Raw genomic sequence first — 17,539 nt, forward strand, 5'->3', positions numbered from 1 at the left:
GACATAATTCATTGAACCTCATAATCATGACTGAATCTGATAGTATGACTTTAAACACTGAAATTTAACTTTGAATCGAATAGTTAGCAATAAGATGTATATGACTGAATCTTGTAATTATGACTTTGAAAGTTTAAATTATTACATAATGAAAACTCAGTCATAGAGTTCCATTTTATTTGTCTTCTTTCAAGTGACAGAAATGAACTCCTATTTAAAAAATACCTACACTTAGGACTTAAAGCATTAATTGATACTTAAAGTTGTGGCCAGTGAATTGATTATGGCCTAGTGAAAGTTTTCTAATTTTATAAATTAGAATAAGACTCTTCATATAAGAGTAGCTTTGACATGCATTTATATGTATTCAGACAACAGATTTTTTATTGTTTAAAAAAAAATCTCATTTTAAAGATTCAGGGACTCAAAAGTTATGACTACAAATATGCTTTCTCTGATATCTTGAAGGGAAAAGAAGATCAGTGGGGTGAAAAGATGAAATCTGGTCTGTTTGTATACATCTTATTTTATTTAAAACTGCTCCTCGTTGCAATAAATCTGAAAGTAAAACAAGTCTATCCACAGCGATCATGTTTTGTTGGGCTGTTTAGCAGAGATAGATGCTTAAGGAAATGACATTGAACCTCTTTATGCTGTTCTGCTCTGGATCCTCTTACTTTTATAAAGTCTTACTCTTTCGTGACAAAGCACAAAGTTACACTTTGACGCACAGCTTTTAGTTGCATTTGTTACGTCCTGGAAATAAATGTCTGAAAAGAAAACTGGTCCACTAACTTCTGTAGACGAAAAAAAAAAAAATTCGTAAATGTGTTTTAAGTTGATTTTGGTTTTATTATAATTATTTATATTATCTCAATTAAATGTTGGAGTCGAGCGATTTGCGCTTCATTTGTTTACGTAAAGTAACTTAAATCCAGTGACGACCTTTCACCGCCACGGTAAAGAAACGAGGTTAGTGCTTTATTATTTCCCACTACTTACTCGTCAGCTGTTCGTGTTTCAGTGAAACCAGTGTCTACCTCAGAGCCACTCTTATTCTTTTGTGCCTCTTTTCAATTAAAAGCCCCCTCCTCTTCTCTGTAGACAGACGCGTGCCTGGGAAGTCATCGGAGCTGGACGAAACCATTTCCAACAACAGTAGGGGGGAGGGTGTGGTTAAAACAAAAATATATGCACAGATAATTCAAAGCACCTGAAATTATAAAATAAAGTTTTTCAAAAATAGTAAAAGAGGACGCTATGTTTGTAATAGTCGCTTTTTAGTAACTATTATTTGCTTAAATATCAGTTCGGATTATTGCCCCCTTCGTGGGGAGTGGAGTTGTCCTGCCTGAGCAGATGTCCCAGGCGCTCCTCACATCCAAACGGAGAAAGTCTTTAAAGCTGCTGCGGCTGCAGAAAGGATGCTGTAGAGGAGAACAACACCAACTACCTGGTAGGGAAAAAACTGTTTTCTGTAGCTTAATAACAACGTCTAAACGGTACGAGCGGAAGAATCCATGAAAAGGACGAGGAGGGTAAAGTTTGAGCTGTTTAAGCAGCTTAATGGAAAGTAAAGGAAAGTAAAGCTCTGTCTTGGAAGCCGGGGGTGTAAGAACTTTTTATATCTGAGAAATAAACTTTCACACAACGAGCCTACTAACATTGAACTTTTAACAACATGCAATGTGTCTAAATGAAGGCTAACAGCCGTGATTTACATTTCATAGCCATTTTTAACTCCACAAAGTGGATTGCAATCGCTAGAAGTCTATATAATGTCTCCTCTTGGTACGTTAACACTGGATCTACATTGGATTCATGTCATGTTGTGTATTTATGTTGACTTTTGATTATTTTAAACGCTGAGTTTTGAATGCAGCACTTTTTTGTTGTTATTAAGATTTATATTAAAACATCAGTTCTAACACTTTTTGGGTAATTTGTTCAGAATGGCAGAAAACATCATACAACAGCCTTGAAATACATATTTACAACAGTGCATTATTTAGAAAACGTCTGTGCTTTTTGTGGCATCCGCACAAAAACGGATGCCAAAGAGCAAACTATTAAAAGTGTGCAAAAACTTTAAGAAACAAGTTTGTGCAGCTATTAGTCAATAAATTACATGCACAGGCACACCCAAGTTATTTCTCACTCCATCCTACTCATCTTGTTTGTATAATCTACGCCCATCGAAGGATTTTAATATTTTTTTAAATCCGGTTTGGAACAGTTAAATCAGCTAAAAGCAATAAAAATAAAGCAGCATGGTCAAATTATGCTGTAAATAGATGCGAGTTAGTCACAGTTTGCTGTCTGCTGAATGAAACTTGGATGTTTTCACTCTCTAGGACTCCTGTGGAGCAACAGGCGGTTTTGTTTGTGCCTGCTTGTCTCCTCAGCAGCAGAATAAACAAGATCTCCTCTATTCCACATGTTAACAGACGGGAAGTGTTGTCCCCCCAACACCTCTGTGCTTTTATTATTGCCACTGAAGCGCCCTGCCTCTTTTGTCTTTTTTTTTGTGACTGTGCTTGAGCTGTAACTCCATCCAACCGGTGACCTGAAGTGGTCGCTCTGTCAGAGGCCTCAGAAAGGACACTGAGGTACAGTGTTCAATCCTTCAGCCTCTGGAGAACAATGACGCCGGTCTCTTATTGGTTCTTGTCATTGGGCTGTGACAGAGGTCTGGACAGCATATGGCCTTCGGTGACTGGGAGGAGGCTGGCACGGTGCTTAATTATTACTGCTGTTGGCTGCTCACAGGAACAGTTTGTGAACTACTTGTCTTTACGGCCTCCTTGCTGAATTTTCCTTCGATATCTCTGCAAACGTCTGTCTTTCTTGTGCCTCCTTTCGTAATCCAGCACCTCCTCCCTTTTCTCTGTCGCTCCACCATATCCGTGCACTTCTCTCCTCCAGCGGCCCGTGCTTCGCATGGAGCTGATCCCCTTTTTTTGCTGGATGGATTTTGGCTTTCCGTCAGGCTGAAATAAAAGCGAGCTGTAAAGTCGTTTGGGTTTTCTCGCATAGTATCAGCATTCAGCAGGAAAATCTTAATTATAGGGTTCCAGCATGGCCCGGATCTGGTTTCATGCGAGCCTCGCTGCTTCCTCAGTTGAGACTGGTCCCCGTTGGTAATTCCAGGCCCGACCACAGTGGTAATGAGCAGAGTTGTGGTGGCTGCAATCCAGCGGCCCGCAGCTCCGAGGGGCTCATGGGAAAGGGCGGTGTGGGAAGTCTGGGAGACAGTAAATACGCATCATGATGTCTTGTCCTAAACATCAACTTCCGTGGATGTTATGCCGTCGCGGGCCAGTGAACAGTGAGGATGGGGGTGGCTTTCATCCTTCCACGTGTTTACAGATAGTCATCATTAGCGAAGACGGCACTGTCCCACCAATTAAGATGTTTGTGACTCCATCAGTGGGGTCTGCAGGGTGGAGGCACTGCTATCACCAGGATCCCGACTAGGTTTTTTTTTTTTGGCTCTGACTCCCAGAAAGATTTCAACACTCCTACAGCTTCAGGTTTCTACAAACTCTATGACAAATCAGCATTTTGGCAATAAGATGCAACTCTAACCCCAAACCCATCCACCCACTCAGCCATTCACTCGCTGAGCAACCACAAACTCTTATGAAACTCTTCAGACACTTATGAGGTGTAAGTGGGGTAAATCCCACACTACCCAGCCTGTGGCTTGATTCATGTTGATGTCTTCAGCTTTCAGATTGCTGCAACATGGAGCCATGTGTCTGCGAGAGCAACATTCCCCCCAAAATCCCCGCGCCTAAAGCTCCACACAGCTCTCCTTCCCAACGAGCCGGAGCTGTCAGCAGATACTGCGGCGGCAGCAGATTTCCGAGGGCCCCGGTCGGCTGATACGGGTCTTTTGTTGCCAAGTTGTTTTACTGACTCACGCTGCCGAGCATTTGCCTCATTGTGATCGCCGGCTGCGTCAGTTCACATGAGCTGCCGTAATGAATGGGTCAGAGCAGTGGGACGCACAATAATATCCTGTCACAGAGGGTCCTGATTCACACGGGCTATGAGTCTTCCTCATAGCTACAGGAAAGGGCCTGATATCAATCTCCAAACACAGCAGTTCAGACAGGAGTTGGGGATTAGACGCTAAAGCTTCAGCGACAGTCTGCATGCTGTCTGACTTTATGTCAACCCTCCTCCCATCCTGTATTTCTGTCCACTGGAGGGTTTGTTTACTTGATATTAACACAGAGGCTGCTTTGTGCTCGGTATTAATAGGAAAACAAAAGGCATGCTTTAAAACACAAGATTTTTCAAGGCCTCGAGCTCAGGATGATCTGGGGCCCTCTTCCTGTTGAGCCCATCAGTAAACCACCAAAGATCTTCTAACGTTGTTTTATTGTCCATTTACTCCCCTAGTTTCATGGTTTAATCGTAAGCCGCCAATTAAATTTTCCAAATCACAAAATTTGTTTTCACTAAGCTTAAAAATAGCCACTTGGCATTCTCTATTAAAAAAAACAACTAATGTTGTAGTGACAAGTTTAATTCTCTGGTTTACACCTTTGGTTTTCTGCAGCTTTTTCAGACTAGGTGAAGGAGGAACGTTAAGTCATTGTGTTTACAAAAAACAGAACACCATCAGTAGTTTGAGATTTTTTGCAAACTGTGAACATAAAATGTCATAATTACACAAACTTTGAAACATAATGCTGCCACCATTGTTAAATCCTAATTTTGAATCAAGTTTTAAAGAAGAATTTTGTAGGATTCCTAAATAGTTTTAAGAAATGTCAGAAATCTTTGTAGAAAACTTGTCCTTGACAGATTTTTAAGCCCCCTTTTGGCTTGGAGGTCCAAATTATCCTAAAATTTTACTTATTCTTTGAAGCTACTTTGAAACATGCTTATGTTTAGCTTTATTAACTCATTTGAATAGTTTAACTCAGCGGGTCCAAAATTTGTCTTCCACCCCCATTTGGGGTCACGATTCGGAACGTGTGGAGTCTTCAAAGCTTAAATCTGAGAGTAATACTTTGAGATGAAAGTGATATATTGGCTGCCATTACTTAACTAACTCTGTGGAAAATCAGGGTTGCAATCTCCTCCCCGGTGACTTTTGAGGATGAAAAGCTGAAAGGTTTGGGAACTACTGGTTTAAAAGAAATAAAAGTAAAAAGAAAATGAAGAGCACATCTTCTCTCTGATCCTTTCACACCCTCCTGTAATTGTTTCAGCTCTACAGAAAAATATCTTGTTGTTCTTCCTGTTTTCCTCCTGTTGTTGCCTCGCTCAGCAGCCTCTTCTTGCTGATTACCCGTCACATGCTCTCTGAGGAGCAGCGATGCAGCCGAGCAGGACATGAACGGCAGCTCTGCAGAGTGTTTGGGTGAAACAGCGAAGCTTCGCGCCGTGCAGGGATCTTGTGATGAGATGCTGCGTGTTCGAGGACATTCTTCCACTTCAAAGCCCCCCAGAGGATTCTGGGGACACTGGTTGAATAGAAACCAAGGGAGGGGTGCAGAGAGGGAGAACAGGTGCAGAAAGGGAGGGAGTGGGGGGTTTCGGGGGTCACTCCCGCTGCCATTTGCTTTCTGTTTTGGTTGTGAGGTTCTTTAAACGCCCCGTGAAACGACTCGCGCTGACACGCTCCCGTGGCCAGTCGCCCCGTGCCCTGTAACCATGGCGCCACAATTCAGATTGACCCCTGCACATGTGCCGAGTCAGCCACGGGGGTCTGCATCTTTTGTGACCGGCCATGGGAGAGAAAATGAAGAGGAGGGGGAGGTGGGAGACGGAGACAAGGGTGTAAAAAGAACACCCACCAGTCATTCACTTTTGTTAAGTAAAGCAGCAGAGGGAGGAGGATTGAAGCCATGTGGCAGGAAAACACAGGAAGATTCTCTTAAGTGAGCTGTCTTATTTTTCTCTTTCGCTTTGCTTAACTCAACAGGTGATCAACTTGAGAACTGATAGTCAAGATGACAGCCATGGAGAGCAAAGAAGAGATCAGCGACACAGACAGTGGGATTATCTTGCACTCTGGTAAAGACAACACTGAAGAGGAATCCAATATCAGCATAGTTCACATGATTAAATCAAGATTAAGTCACTACTGCTAGGGAATTTTACTTTTTCACATTGTGTCAAATTAAAACTACAATAGTCATATTTTATAGTACAAGTTAAGGTAGCATAGAAGTGTAGAGTAGAAGGAGAATGATCCATGGTTTTTAACATCTTTATTACAAACTAGTGTGAACAGAATGGCCATCTGTCTCACGGTTTGGGATGAGCATTCTTTACTCAAATATCTCTAATTAAAGTCGAGTGCAACTAATTAGTAAAAACAGTCCACCTCTGTGTCATTTAATCTCAGTTAATAATAAGAAAAAAACAGCTGTTCTGTGAATGCCTCGGGTTTTCTGGAGAACATTATTGAACAAACAGCATCATGAAAACCAAGAAACACTCGTGGAAATCGGTTTGCCGGTGCCATGCTAGTCAAGATGTTGTGTTTGTAATTTGCTGCAGGCCCAGACAGCCCCACCTCTCCGTTGAAGGACCCGACCACTCACACCAGAGCCCTGAAACTGAAGCATCAATCTCTGGAAGAGCGTCTGGAGCTCTGCCTGCTGGAGCTTCGAAAACTCTGCATCAGGGAGGCGGTAGGTGACCCCCTGGAAACATAGGAGATAGTTCAATGTTTTAGCTAACATTCTCTCTAAACAGACACAAAATATTTAACTTCTTATTGTGAGACTTATTCTTGTCCCGTCGTTCGACGTTCTCATTTGCCTCCACAGGAACTGACTGGCTCAATCCCCTCAGACTTTCCTCTGCTGCCCGATGAGAAGCCGCCTCGGGTTAGGAGGAGGATCGGAGCGTCTTTCAAACTGGACGAAGGTCTGATCCATCAGGACCAGCAGGTACCAAACGCCACCTCGCCGGTTCTCGCTGTGGATGGGCAAAGAGAATAAGCAGGGGGGTGAAATAAGTTTCCATGTTTCGCTTTATCCCAGGATTCAGAGTTACAAGCTCTGGAAACTGACTTGGCAGTCCAGCGGCAGATTTACGAGGCAGCCCGAAAACTCTCCCTCGAAGAGAACCTCAGCAAACCACAGAAGAAGAGCCGACTCCAGCAGTGCAAAAGGGAAGAGAAGAAAGTGAAGGATCTGCAGGAGGCCGTTTTCCAGCACAGGACCAAGAGTGAGTGCAATTCACCATGCATCTCCATCTCAAGGAGCCCGAGTAAAGGTGAGTGACGCTGCTGCCCCCTGGAGGACGATCCGCGTAATGCAGGGAGTGTGACGAAGATGTGTCATCTTCTCTGCAGATACGTCTGATGACAGCTCCCTTTCTGATGTGGTGGCTCTGGATGATGGTGAGTTTTACACATCTGTTACCGAGGTAAAATCACACTGTAAAACAGACTCTGAAATAGACAGAATATGACCTTTTAAAATGTTTTATTTTTTTTAAATAAATTTCCTTGTTAGACTCTGTAAGAGAAAAGCATTTTCTTTCTTGTGTTTTGCTGTTCTCTCCAGATGTAGATTCGTCTTGCCCACTCTCACCTCCAGTGTTGGACACCTCAGATTCAGACCCCCTGCAGTTGCCTCATCAGTCTCCAGGCCAGCCTGCAGTGGAGCATGAACGCTCTCCAATCCAGAACTCCCCGTGGAAAGAATCCAGTCTGGACCAGCCTTACCAGAGATCAACAAAACCTCAAACAGCTAGCAGAAGCAGATCCAGGTTAGAGAGGTTTGAGACGTACTGATTTAATGTTTTCAGGGTTTTTAAAGTTAGTTTTTAAAGTACGTTGGAGCAAAACAACATCCTGCTTTATACTGTGAACATGGTTGCGATTTTTAACAGCATCCGTTGACTTTCTGAGTGTTCCTGCTTTATTGCGTGCAGTAGTCCAGCAGGAGCTCCGGTGTCTGCAGAGAGCTGCAGGATTCCTCTGACTCAGTTCGTCAGGAACTCTGCTTTACGAAACAACCACTCCACCAGCGCCCCCTCCACTCCAGAGCTGCTCGTACGCCGACAGTACTCCCAGTCCTTCAGGTGAACAGACCATTCATGTCCAAAGTAAAAGAGCCTAACAACATGTGCACTGCAGCAGGCTCCTATAGTATGCTTTATATTTGAGTTATGAGTAAATAGCATTCTTACAAGTCAGAATTAAATTGATAATGAAGTCTGAGATGCTCATATGTTTTAACATGTAATGACTGGACAGGTTTTAGCAGACGTAGGGTTCATTTGGAATGGATTTTTTTGTCAAATCTCGTGAAGGAGAAATTTTAAAAAGACATTCTCCGATATCACATTTAATGTGATGTGAATACATAACACACAAAAAGCATTTTCTGCCATTTCTACTTCACAAAGCCTGTGTCTCTGCAATGGATGTAATTTTATGGCTGTGTTAGGAAGTGCACTCATAGTTAGGTAGATGTTAGAAGGTTTATCTACAAAATCAGAGAAGTGCATCTGTAATCGGCGGTAGAGAGGAAGTCAGCTTTTGTTGCTGAATGAAAAGCCGAGCAGATGAACAAAGTTTTATCCATTAATAATTTTTTTTATCATTTATGAAAACGAAGCATTTTCAGCTAGATCAGAAGTAAGAGAACTCAAAGTCAAATAATAAAAACTGTGAATTGCTGGTTTGAGGAACAGCTGGTTTGAGGAACATTCTCAGACTAAAAATTAACAACTGAATAAAAAAAAAATAGATACTCAAAACAATGTGTAACTGTCATAAACTGGCTTGCCATATTTGTTATGCTGGTACTTTTACAGTTAATGATTGTCTTATGTCTCCACAGACTTCCCAAAAAGAAGCTGACTGTCGACATGGAGCGGCTCGGCTCAGAGAGCGGCCAGGTCCGCCCGCCTCTGCAGCGGTGCGGCCCACAAACCACGGTGCGCTCTCCAGAGTTCTCCCCTCCACGGCCGTACCAGTGCAGCTCAGAGGACAGCAGCTCAGAGCACTCCTCATCCTCCTCCTTCATCTGCTCTCCTGGAAGGGACAGACCCACCGATATACCCAAGCTCTGCCCCCCGCCTTACGGATTCCACTTCAGGGCCCAGACGAAGGAGCTGTCCTGTTTCCGCGGCCCCCACAAAAGCCCCGGACAGGTCAGACCCACACCAGGAAACGGGCCTCTGTCGCCTCGAGATACGGACATGGGTAGGGACTTCCCGACTGCAACTCAAGGGGTCCACAATCTGCAAAGAGGAACTCCGTGCCAGAGGAGCATCCTGAAGCCCCCCCCACCGTACACCAGGCTGGTCCGAACGCCTTCGCTGAAAGACTACCCGAACCACAGCGTCAGGCTGCTGCCCCGAGAGATCGTGTCAGAGGAGCTGAAGTCCTGGCACCAGAGGAATCAGCTGCAGAAGTTCTGGCCGAGCTGTGGAGAACATCAGAGCGTGATGAGCCCGACCTCTCCTCACCTGCCCCCCTTTGAACAGGTCGGTACTGAACAAGCACTGGTACCGTTAACATCTGTGTGACTGACAGGAATAAGTAGCCATCCATTGCGTCTGCAGAGCTAAAAATCTCTGTTTTGTAATTATAGGGAAATTGGTACATACCCGTACTAAATTTAATTAATTTACAGTTTTGCATAAAAACCACATGGCATAGATTTATGCTACATTTCTGGGTCTATAAAGTAGCAACCACTGTTAAATTCTAATTGGATTTTTAATTACCGGAGTGTTATTCATTAAAAATTAAGGCACCTTTAATACCTATAAAATAAATCTAAGTAATTTAATGTCTTGAAATTGGTCTGTCTCTTTAAGAAGCTCCTACTTTTTCTGTCACTCTACCTTCAGCGCGTCATCACAACTCTGCTTTTCATTATGTAATTTACAACTGTACTTAGAAGAGTGAGACTGAGAAGTAGTCCGTACGATGGACTCAGCAGGTGCGCATTTCCACCAGGTGTTTGCTAATTGTTGCTGCTGCTAGTCTAGTGGAGCTGGGTGGTGAAAGTGTGAGGGAGGGGTTCTCTGTCAACAACTCTGACCAGCTTCTCTGTCCCGGCTGAAGAAAAATATCCCCACAGCATAACTCTGCGACTACCATGTTTCACTGTGGGTGTCAGGTATTCAGGATGATGGGTGTGTTAACTTTCTGCTACACATAGTGTTTAGCATGTTAGCCAAGTCGTTAAATCTTGGTCCAGAAGACCTTTTCCCACGCTGTATCTACTTGGCTTGTAGTAAACTGCGCAGTTTGCTGCACATCCAGAAATGTCACACAGATAATGTTGACAGATTCTCCCACCTGAGTGTTTTGTATAATTATCCGTCTGCTTGGGTTCATCCATCACATAAGATCCTCTAAAACTACATAGATGATGTGGTAGTAACATAAGAAAATCACAAAAACACGGTGCATGAACATCTGTATCATATCATAACATGATAAACGAAACAGCGTACAGCATCTGCTGAGTGTGTGTCACTGATGTGATGGCCTTTTCCTCAGGGTTCGGGTAACCTGGTCCTCCAGAGAGCCTCAGACGGGACTCCAGTCCAGTGGTTTGTGGCCGAGGATGCTGAAATCGTGAGCCAGGTGTAACCTGCACCTGTCCAGCTTGTTCCCGTTTATTTATCTCTGTATTTATTGAGACTTTAGACTCTCTGTGAGATTGTTGACACGGTGCAAAGAAGGCGGACCTGTTGGTACCAGTATGGTAATTATTTATAATTTAACGTAAGGTGGAACGCCAGCTTTATTTATTTTAGGTCCTCTCATATTAGACTGTAGCTAAAGCAAGGCTCATGCAATCTTAAAGATTTGTTAAATGGACCATAGATTGTTTTTTTGTTGGCTGGCACACATTTCTATACACAAACATCACCTCCTTTAGCCATCATATAGGTTTTCACATTAATATAAATTTTGACTATATTTATTTAAAAAGTTTTTCCCTTGCAAAATAGATTTATAACAATTTTCAAACCTTATTGGACCTACCTAAATGGTTTATTTTTATTTTTATGACTTGCTGACACCTTTTAGAGTGGTTTGATGAATGTTTTAACTGCAGTATGCCGTGCTCTAACTAACCGCATGATTGTGTGAGTGTTGAGAATTCTTTTTTGTATATTTATAATAAAACATTTAAAACAAGTGATGGAAAACGGTTTTATTCTGTAAGCTAAACCCTTGAAGAGGATGAAGTATCCCGAAGTGTTTACGGATCATGGCTCAGCCTCTCCTTCGTGAATCTTCCACATGATGCAAGTCAGCACTACGACGCAGAAAAGCACAAACAGGTTGGTGCAGATCCACGCCCATCGGCAGCGGTGCAGCCGGACCAGCAGAGGATGCTGCTTGCATGGAGACCCATACCTGAAGGAGGCAGACATTCATTGTTTGTCCACATAAAACGATCGCTATCACCTATTAATTTATTTTTTTTAATTTTTTTAAAGCGATGTCGCATTTACTTACGTGCCAATGGAGATTTGTCTCTGGATTGTTGTTTTTCTTTCCTTCGCTTTGGTCAATGCAGCTGCTTTGGCTTTCTGTCTTTGTCGCAGAGATTCCAGAGAGAGGCTGCAGCAAAGCCACAAAGGCTTGCTATTAAAACGATGTAATGTTTGCTCAAGTTACGCAAAAATAACCACAAAAACCCTTACTACCTATTTGCTTAAGCCCCTTTTATGGACAAGAAGGGAACCAGTTAAAAAAGTAAACCAAATGCCCATCTCAGGGACAAAAGGCTGTATGTAAAGTGAAAACCGAGTAAAGCAAAAGCTTCAAGTAAAATATTTAACAAAAACATAAGTTCAAGTATACTTACTGGGATAATTGAAAAAAAAATTTGTGAAAAGCCTTAAATGTAACTTCTATTGCAGTAGTGTAATCCCACACTGGAAAAACAAATCCAAACTTTAGTTTGAAATTAGCTGGGGAAAATTTATGATTTATTTTAAATATTCATGCCAGAATTACTGTCACGCCAAAAAATTCTTAGAAAAAAAATACAACTAACAGTTTTATTATTGCTATGTTTCACTTTTTCAGTTGCTCAGTCTGTTTGCAAATGTTTAATCAGTAATACAAGAACTTATATCATCTTAAATTAATTTCAAGTAGAGCAGGTGTTTGTTGATCTCAATAAATTGGGAAATGGAACCAATATGCAAAAGCAAATTAAAAGCTCTTTGGTATCTTAAAAAACATTTTTAAAATAATTGCTTTAGAGAATTTTTTTTAGTTTCCAGAGCAGGAGCAGGGCATCATTCATAAGAAAAATTTAACTACAACCTCTAATTAGATTATTATGGCTACTGAGAGAATCCCATACTTTCTGTTCTGCGTATTTGAAGGAATCACTTCCTCTGTCGGATGGCTCTCTGGGCTGGGAGCAGAAAGGTCCAGAAGACAATCCCCTGGTGGATCTGGGTCTGGTTGTCTGAAAACAAAACTTGTTAAAAGAAAATTGCAAACATGTGGTCCAGATGAAAGCAGAACGTTTATTTCACAGTGTACCTTTCATTCATTAGGTGGCTGTCCTCTTGGGTAAACACAAAGCTACAAGAATCTAAGCTCAGGGATGGAGACAAGTGTGGAGGAGAGTGTTTCTTCCAGGAAGAGGTTCTCTTCCTTGAATCTCTCTTCTTCTCCTGTTTGGAAGGAAATTATGCTAATTATGGCAGCAAGACATTAGGAGAGTTCACCAAGGAAACCTTCTTACCAGATTTGGGCTGGAAATGATTGATGCGCTGACTCTCCTTCGTAAGATGCTCTGGAAGAAACAGACCACTGGAGTAAGAAGGCGGATCTAATTAGGAGATCCATTCTTCGGTAAGCTGAAACCTGCATACCTGATTAGAGTTTCTCCTCTTCCTGTCCTCCTGTCTTTCTGGTTCAACTGTAAGAGAGAAATGGCCAGGCATTATTTAGACAGCATCAAAACACTAGTGGATGAACAGAAACGCCACGAACCTGGGGTGGTTCTGGGATGAATGCTGTGTCTGCTGGAGTTCAGCTGCTGCTGCTGCTGCAGATTGTTTTTGGCTTCTTCCAGCTCTGCTAAATTTCGGTCATGACGCCTCCTCAGACTCTCCACGTGAGCCACCATGAGCTCCACAGCCCGACTCACCCGAGCCTCCTATGAAAGTTAAACATCCAGTCGTGGTGAAAATAAACCACAAGTTACAACAATTTGAAGCTATGAGGGGAAAAAGATTTTATATCTCTGTAGATAAATCACTTAAAAACTAATAATCTTAAACAACTGTAATTCAGTGAAGGAGATTCACATTATATTGTTTCTTTAAAAGTGGACCTATTATGAGTAATTCACTTTTTACAACTACTTGTGTACTTCCTTTCAGGCCTCAACTACTTCTAGAAACAATGCAAGTGCTTAAAAAAGACTACCCGGCCATATTCTGGCAATAACTTGATGTGTTTTTGCCGTCTTTAAAATTAACCGTTTCAAAAATCTCTCGATTATTAAGTTGCAATCGCCAGGCATCCCGTTACCTAGCAACTCCAGTCGAGCTGAGCCACTCGCCTGGCAACTCTAGCAGAGGCTAACCTAGCAACCCAAGATGAACTCACGCAGGTTTGATCAGCTAGTTTTACTGCTGTACGTACAATGAAAAGACAAGAGTTTTGTTGTCGACTTGTTATTGCTGCGTTCTGATGGTTGAGGAGACGCTACGTCTTCTGTTTAAGGGTCAAAGATGCACGGTTGCATCTATTTACACCATTTTCACTTGTATACAATGTAAGCATTGAAATGGAGGGCGTGGCCAGCAGCAGATGTAAAGAGACAGGAGGCCCAAAAACATCTCATTCTGAAGGGAGCTCAAAACAGGCAAGAATCATCATTGGTCCCCTTTAATGCTGTTTAACAGTAATAAACATAACCTTCATGTACCTGGTGGACGGCACCGAGCACCTCGGCTGTGCTGGAGATCCGCTCTACTGTCCCTCCGAGGATGTCCAGAGAAAGCTCCAGCCTCTGCAGGATGCTGCTGCGTTTAGTGTCCAAACACAGACCCTTCAATGTCTGTAAACACACACAATCACGTCTACTTCCTCTGATTGAGTTCAACTCTTACATTCCCAAAGTAAAGTTTTCAGCTTAGTTTAAGCTGTTCTTATGTGAGCTCGGCTACAGTTTATGTAAATGTATTCACACTCTTAGAAACTTTTAAAGCTGTTTAGACCCACAGTAATAGAGAATTGTGAAGCAGAAGAAAATTTAGGGGAAAAAAAACATTTGAAGAGTATGATATTCACTTATATTCAACCCCCTTTAATCTGATACCAGTAATAAACCCAGTTCATCCATATGCCTTCATAAACACATGTAAACATCAACCATCAAAAACAATCAGAGAAGCAACCAAGAAGACTTTGGTATCTCTGCAGCAGACGCAGAGATACACAACTCAGGTATGAGAATCTGTTGACAAGACACCAATGAGTCATGCACTCCACAAATCTGCCTGTAACAGAAAATTCATAAGAGAAATGAGAAAAAAGTTGCTCTGGTCATGTAAGACCTATTTTTTCATTTTTGGAGCTAAATCCAGGCCGATCACAGAAGTAAACCTGTTAGAAGCAAAAGGTTGTGATCCAAACTTCAACCTTCCAACAGAACAAACCCAAACATACAACAAGAACAACAATGGAGCGGTTTAGACCAAAGCATATTCATGAGTTAGAAAGCCCTAGTCAAAGTTCAGACCTTAATCCAACTGAGAATCTGTGGCAACACTCGATAGTTAATGTTCCCAGAGGCTCACCATTTATTCTGACTGAGTTTGAGGTATTTTTGGGCAGAAATATGGGCAAAAGTTTACAAATGCACGCTTGGTTCAACCTCACAACAAGCCTCTACGTCCTGTCGGCATTTCAAAATGCCACTGAATTTTGTGGCTGTGACTTAAAGAAAAACTCCAAGAGGTGTGAGCATTTTTGCGAAACATTTTAGAAAACTGCGAGCATCTTGATCACATCCACACAGCGTACCTCCAGGGTCTCCCTGCCTCGGCTGAGCTCCAGGTGGATGTTCTCCTCGGCCAGGTTGCGTGCGTGTTCCTCCGACTGCAGCCTCTGTTTCAGGGTGTACTGATCGCAGCGGAAGGCCAGGGAGATCTGAGAGAAGGCCGTCTGGGCACATACACAGCTTTCAGTGCTTAGAATGTATTTAACATAATAAGAAACTTAATACAACAAATCAAATACAATCAGGCTGATGAAAATGTTAAATAACTTGTTTGTAAAAGTTTTACCTCCAAGTCCTTTTCTGTCATGTCCACACTGTTAAAAAAAAAAAAAAAAAAAAAAAAAACAGGCAAAAGTTTAATAATAGGTTTGAACTAATTTATGTGCAGTATACCGTCATTATGTGTCTCACCTGTTGAGGCCTACACGCTCTATGATGGACAGCTCGCTCCAGCAGGGCACCGGTGGCTCCTCCTGACTGCTTTCTGTCAGAAACATGAACCCAGGTTGAACATAAGAGCCAGATCACCCACTGACCCTTTTATTCATCTGTCTTTCAGCTTCTACCTTCCTCACTATCATTGCTGTCAGGCATGGTGGAAAAATTGTGTCCGTTTGTCTCTGCGTCAGGTGCAAAGCCCTACAGAAACGCAGTTAGAGGTATTAGATATAAACATGTGTGTGTGTGTGTATAGATATAAATGTGGCAGCTGATGGTAGATAATTCGACTCACCTCCACGCTCATCATTGCCGTGTACACAAGAGTAAAAGGTCTGCATCAGCTGATTTCGCGTGTCAGGGTGCGAGGTTTACTATCAGACGTCTGCCCTCGATACATTCCTCACTCTGCATTTCTCCTGCCCTGAGAATAGATAATCCCATTAAGAGATCCACAGTCAAAGGAGAGCAGGATCACTCACCCAAGAGGCTCATGGGAAGCTGTGTTTCATACTTGTTGAACACGACTGTGGTGAAACATCCAGCCCGAGTTGTGCCTAAAGCTATGTGATGGCTACAAAAAGAGTGCGAACCAGCTTTAGGTGCCAACTTCCTGATTTTAAAACTGAAGTTGGTGTTTTATTCCATTCAATAATACTTTACTAATCCCAAAGGGTTAGTAAATGTTATTTTAAATCATATTACACAATTCTCTTGTGGAAGCTGATGGCTGTGGACAGGGAGAGGGAAGACGATTTCCTGTAGCAGCCTGTGTTACAACAAATTTGAAGAAGGCTCTGACTGCAGACACTGTTATACAACCGTTAAATAAAGAGGTTGTTCATAATTTATCGTTTCAGTCTTGAAAAAGCATAGTTAAGAAATGCCCCTTTTTTCTAACCTGGTTTTAAGAAATGGTGAAGCTCTTCAAAACATAAGGTTTTCTTTAAATAATTCTACAAAATATAAATCTTTGTAGAATTACCTTTTACACTGCAAGATTTGGGTTAAATGTGTTTGGTTTGCTTCCACGGATTTCTCAGATGTTGGTTCATTCCTCCTGACAGAACTGGGTTAGATGTGAGCCTCCTTGCTCACACACACTTTCTCAGCTGTCTAAATGTTTATGTGCGTTAAGAGCTGGAGGAAACAAACACACCAATATACTTAAAAGCAATAATTAACTTTCGGTAGGTGTGAAAATGACCATGGTGTAAATGATGGCTTTAGAAACTCGTTTAATTATGAAACTTCTCAACTTAAAGTGCATCACATCCTAACCCACCACTTCTGGGTCTGATTATACATCCAAACAAACTGTAACTTCTCTACAAAAGTTACAGTTAATGCTCTACTAAGTACCATCTCTCTAGTTGTGCTTTTTTTTAAATTCACTTTCTTCCATGTTATGACAATACCGTCAGCCATAGACTGACTTCCATTACTTCCGTAAACAGTGCGCTGCCCTGTGACGTCAACTTTCTTCTGCGCATGCGGGTCGCTTTAAACCGTTCACACTCAAGTCTGGTTGTAGCTGTACTTAATTAGTACAAAATCTTACTTTAGAAATAAAAGAAAATCTGAATTGAGCACAAAGACCTGTGGTGTGAACAAGGTCCGAGTTTCCACTATACCTCTACACTCTTGAGGTCAAATTTTAGGTTTTCAATGTCAACTTGTTCGCTTACAGTTAGAGATGAGAAAAATGCTTTGACCAGCAACAGCAGAACGATTCAAACCCACCTATTTTCAAATGCAGTAAGGTGTTGCTGCCCTGACAGTTTTAGATGAGTCTCCCTGCATGGAAAGCTTCTGCAGGTCTGCTAATGAACCTTTGTTTGACTCAGGTGTGTTGAACCAGGGAAGGAAAGAAAACATGCAGAAGACTGGCACTGGAGTAATGGACATCACTTTGGACATCCCTGCAGTAAGCTACGTGGCGCTACGCTAGGCTACATGCAAAGATACACAAAATTGAATATATCCTTTTGACCTTGTGCACAGAAAGATTTTACAAGTGGACTTAACATTGAAGCACAAAAGATAGAAATAAAACACAGTGTTAAACTGAAAAGCAACTACACCCCTAAAATAAGTGAATAAATCAA

At 42.1% G+C, this 17,539-nt stretch overlaps 2 protein-coding genes across 6 annotated transcripts; one reads left to right on the top strand and one right to left on the bottom strand.

Moving 5' to 3' along the window:
- Positions 1-1,370: 1,370 nt before the first annotated feature.
- Positions 1,371-11,149, top strand: inavaa (innate immunity activator a). 2 transcript variants are annotated; one of them, XM_028021929.1, is made up of 10 exons: positions 1,371-1,456; positions 5,945-6,036; positions 6,526-6,659; positions 6,798-6,920; positions 7,014-7,248; positions 7,328-7,375; positions 7,542-7,755; positions 7,912-8,061; positions 8,826-9,474; positions 10,502-11,149. In XM_028021929.1, exons 2-10 carry the CDS (start codon positions 5,973-5,975, stop codon positions 10,592-10,594), a joined length of 1,710 nt encoding a protein of 569 aa, XP_027877730.1. In that variant the 5' UTR covers positions 1,371-1,456; positions 5,945-5,972; the 3' UTR covers positions 10,595-11,149. The 2 variants fall into 2 exon arrangements, with proteins under 2 accessions (XP_027877730.1, XP_027877736.1); XM_028021935.1 differs by having other exon boundaries at positions 7,542-7,746.
- Position 11,150: 1 nt separating this feature from the next.
- Positions 11,151-17,439, bottom strand: LOC114147545 (lymphoid-restricted membrane protein). 4 transcript variants are annotated; one of them, XM_028022035.1, is made up of 14 exons: positions 16,417-17,439; positions 15,727-15,855; positions 15,560-15,632; positions 15,405-15,477; positions 15,280-15,307; positions 15,017-15,157; positions 13,917-14,048; positions 12,974-13,139; positions 12,853-12,899; positions 12,723-12,773; positions 12,518-12,651; positions 12,333-12,452; positions 11,474-11,578; positions 11,151-11,371 (listed from the first exon to the last, which is right to left on the bottom strand). In XM_028022035.1, exons 2-14 carry the CDS (start codon positions 15,739-15,741, stop codon positions 11,221-11,223), a joined length of 1,236 nt encoding a protein of 411 aa, XP_027877836.1. In that variant the 5' UTR covers positions 15,742-15,855; positions 16,417-17,439; the 3' UTR covers positions 11,151-11,220. The 4 variants fall into 4 exon arrangements, with proteins under 4 accessions (XP_027877836.1, XP_027877843.1, XP_027877828.1 ...); XM_028022042.1 differs by lacking the exon at positions 16,417-17,439 and adding an exon at positions 15,946-16,405; XM_028022027.1 differs by lacking the exon at positions 16,417-17,439 and having other exon boundaries at positions 15,727-16,405.
- Positions 17,440-17,539: the final 100 nt, after the last annotated feature.

This window comes from Xiphophorus couchianus, chromosome 1 (assembly GCF_001444195.1).
Source record: "Xiphophorus couchianus chromosome 1, X_couchianus-1.0, whole genome shotgun sequence".
Taxonomy (NCBI): Eukaryota; Metazoa; Chordata; class Actinopteri; order Cyprinodontiformes; family Poeciliidae; genus Xiphophorus; species Xiphophorus couchianus.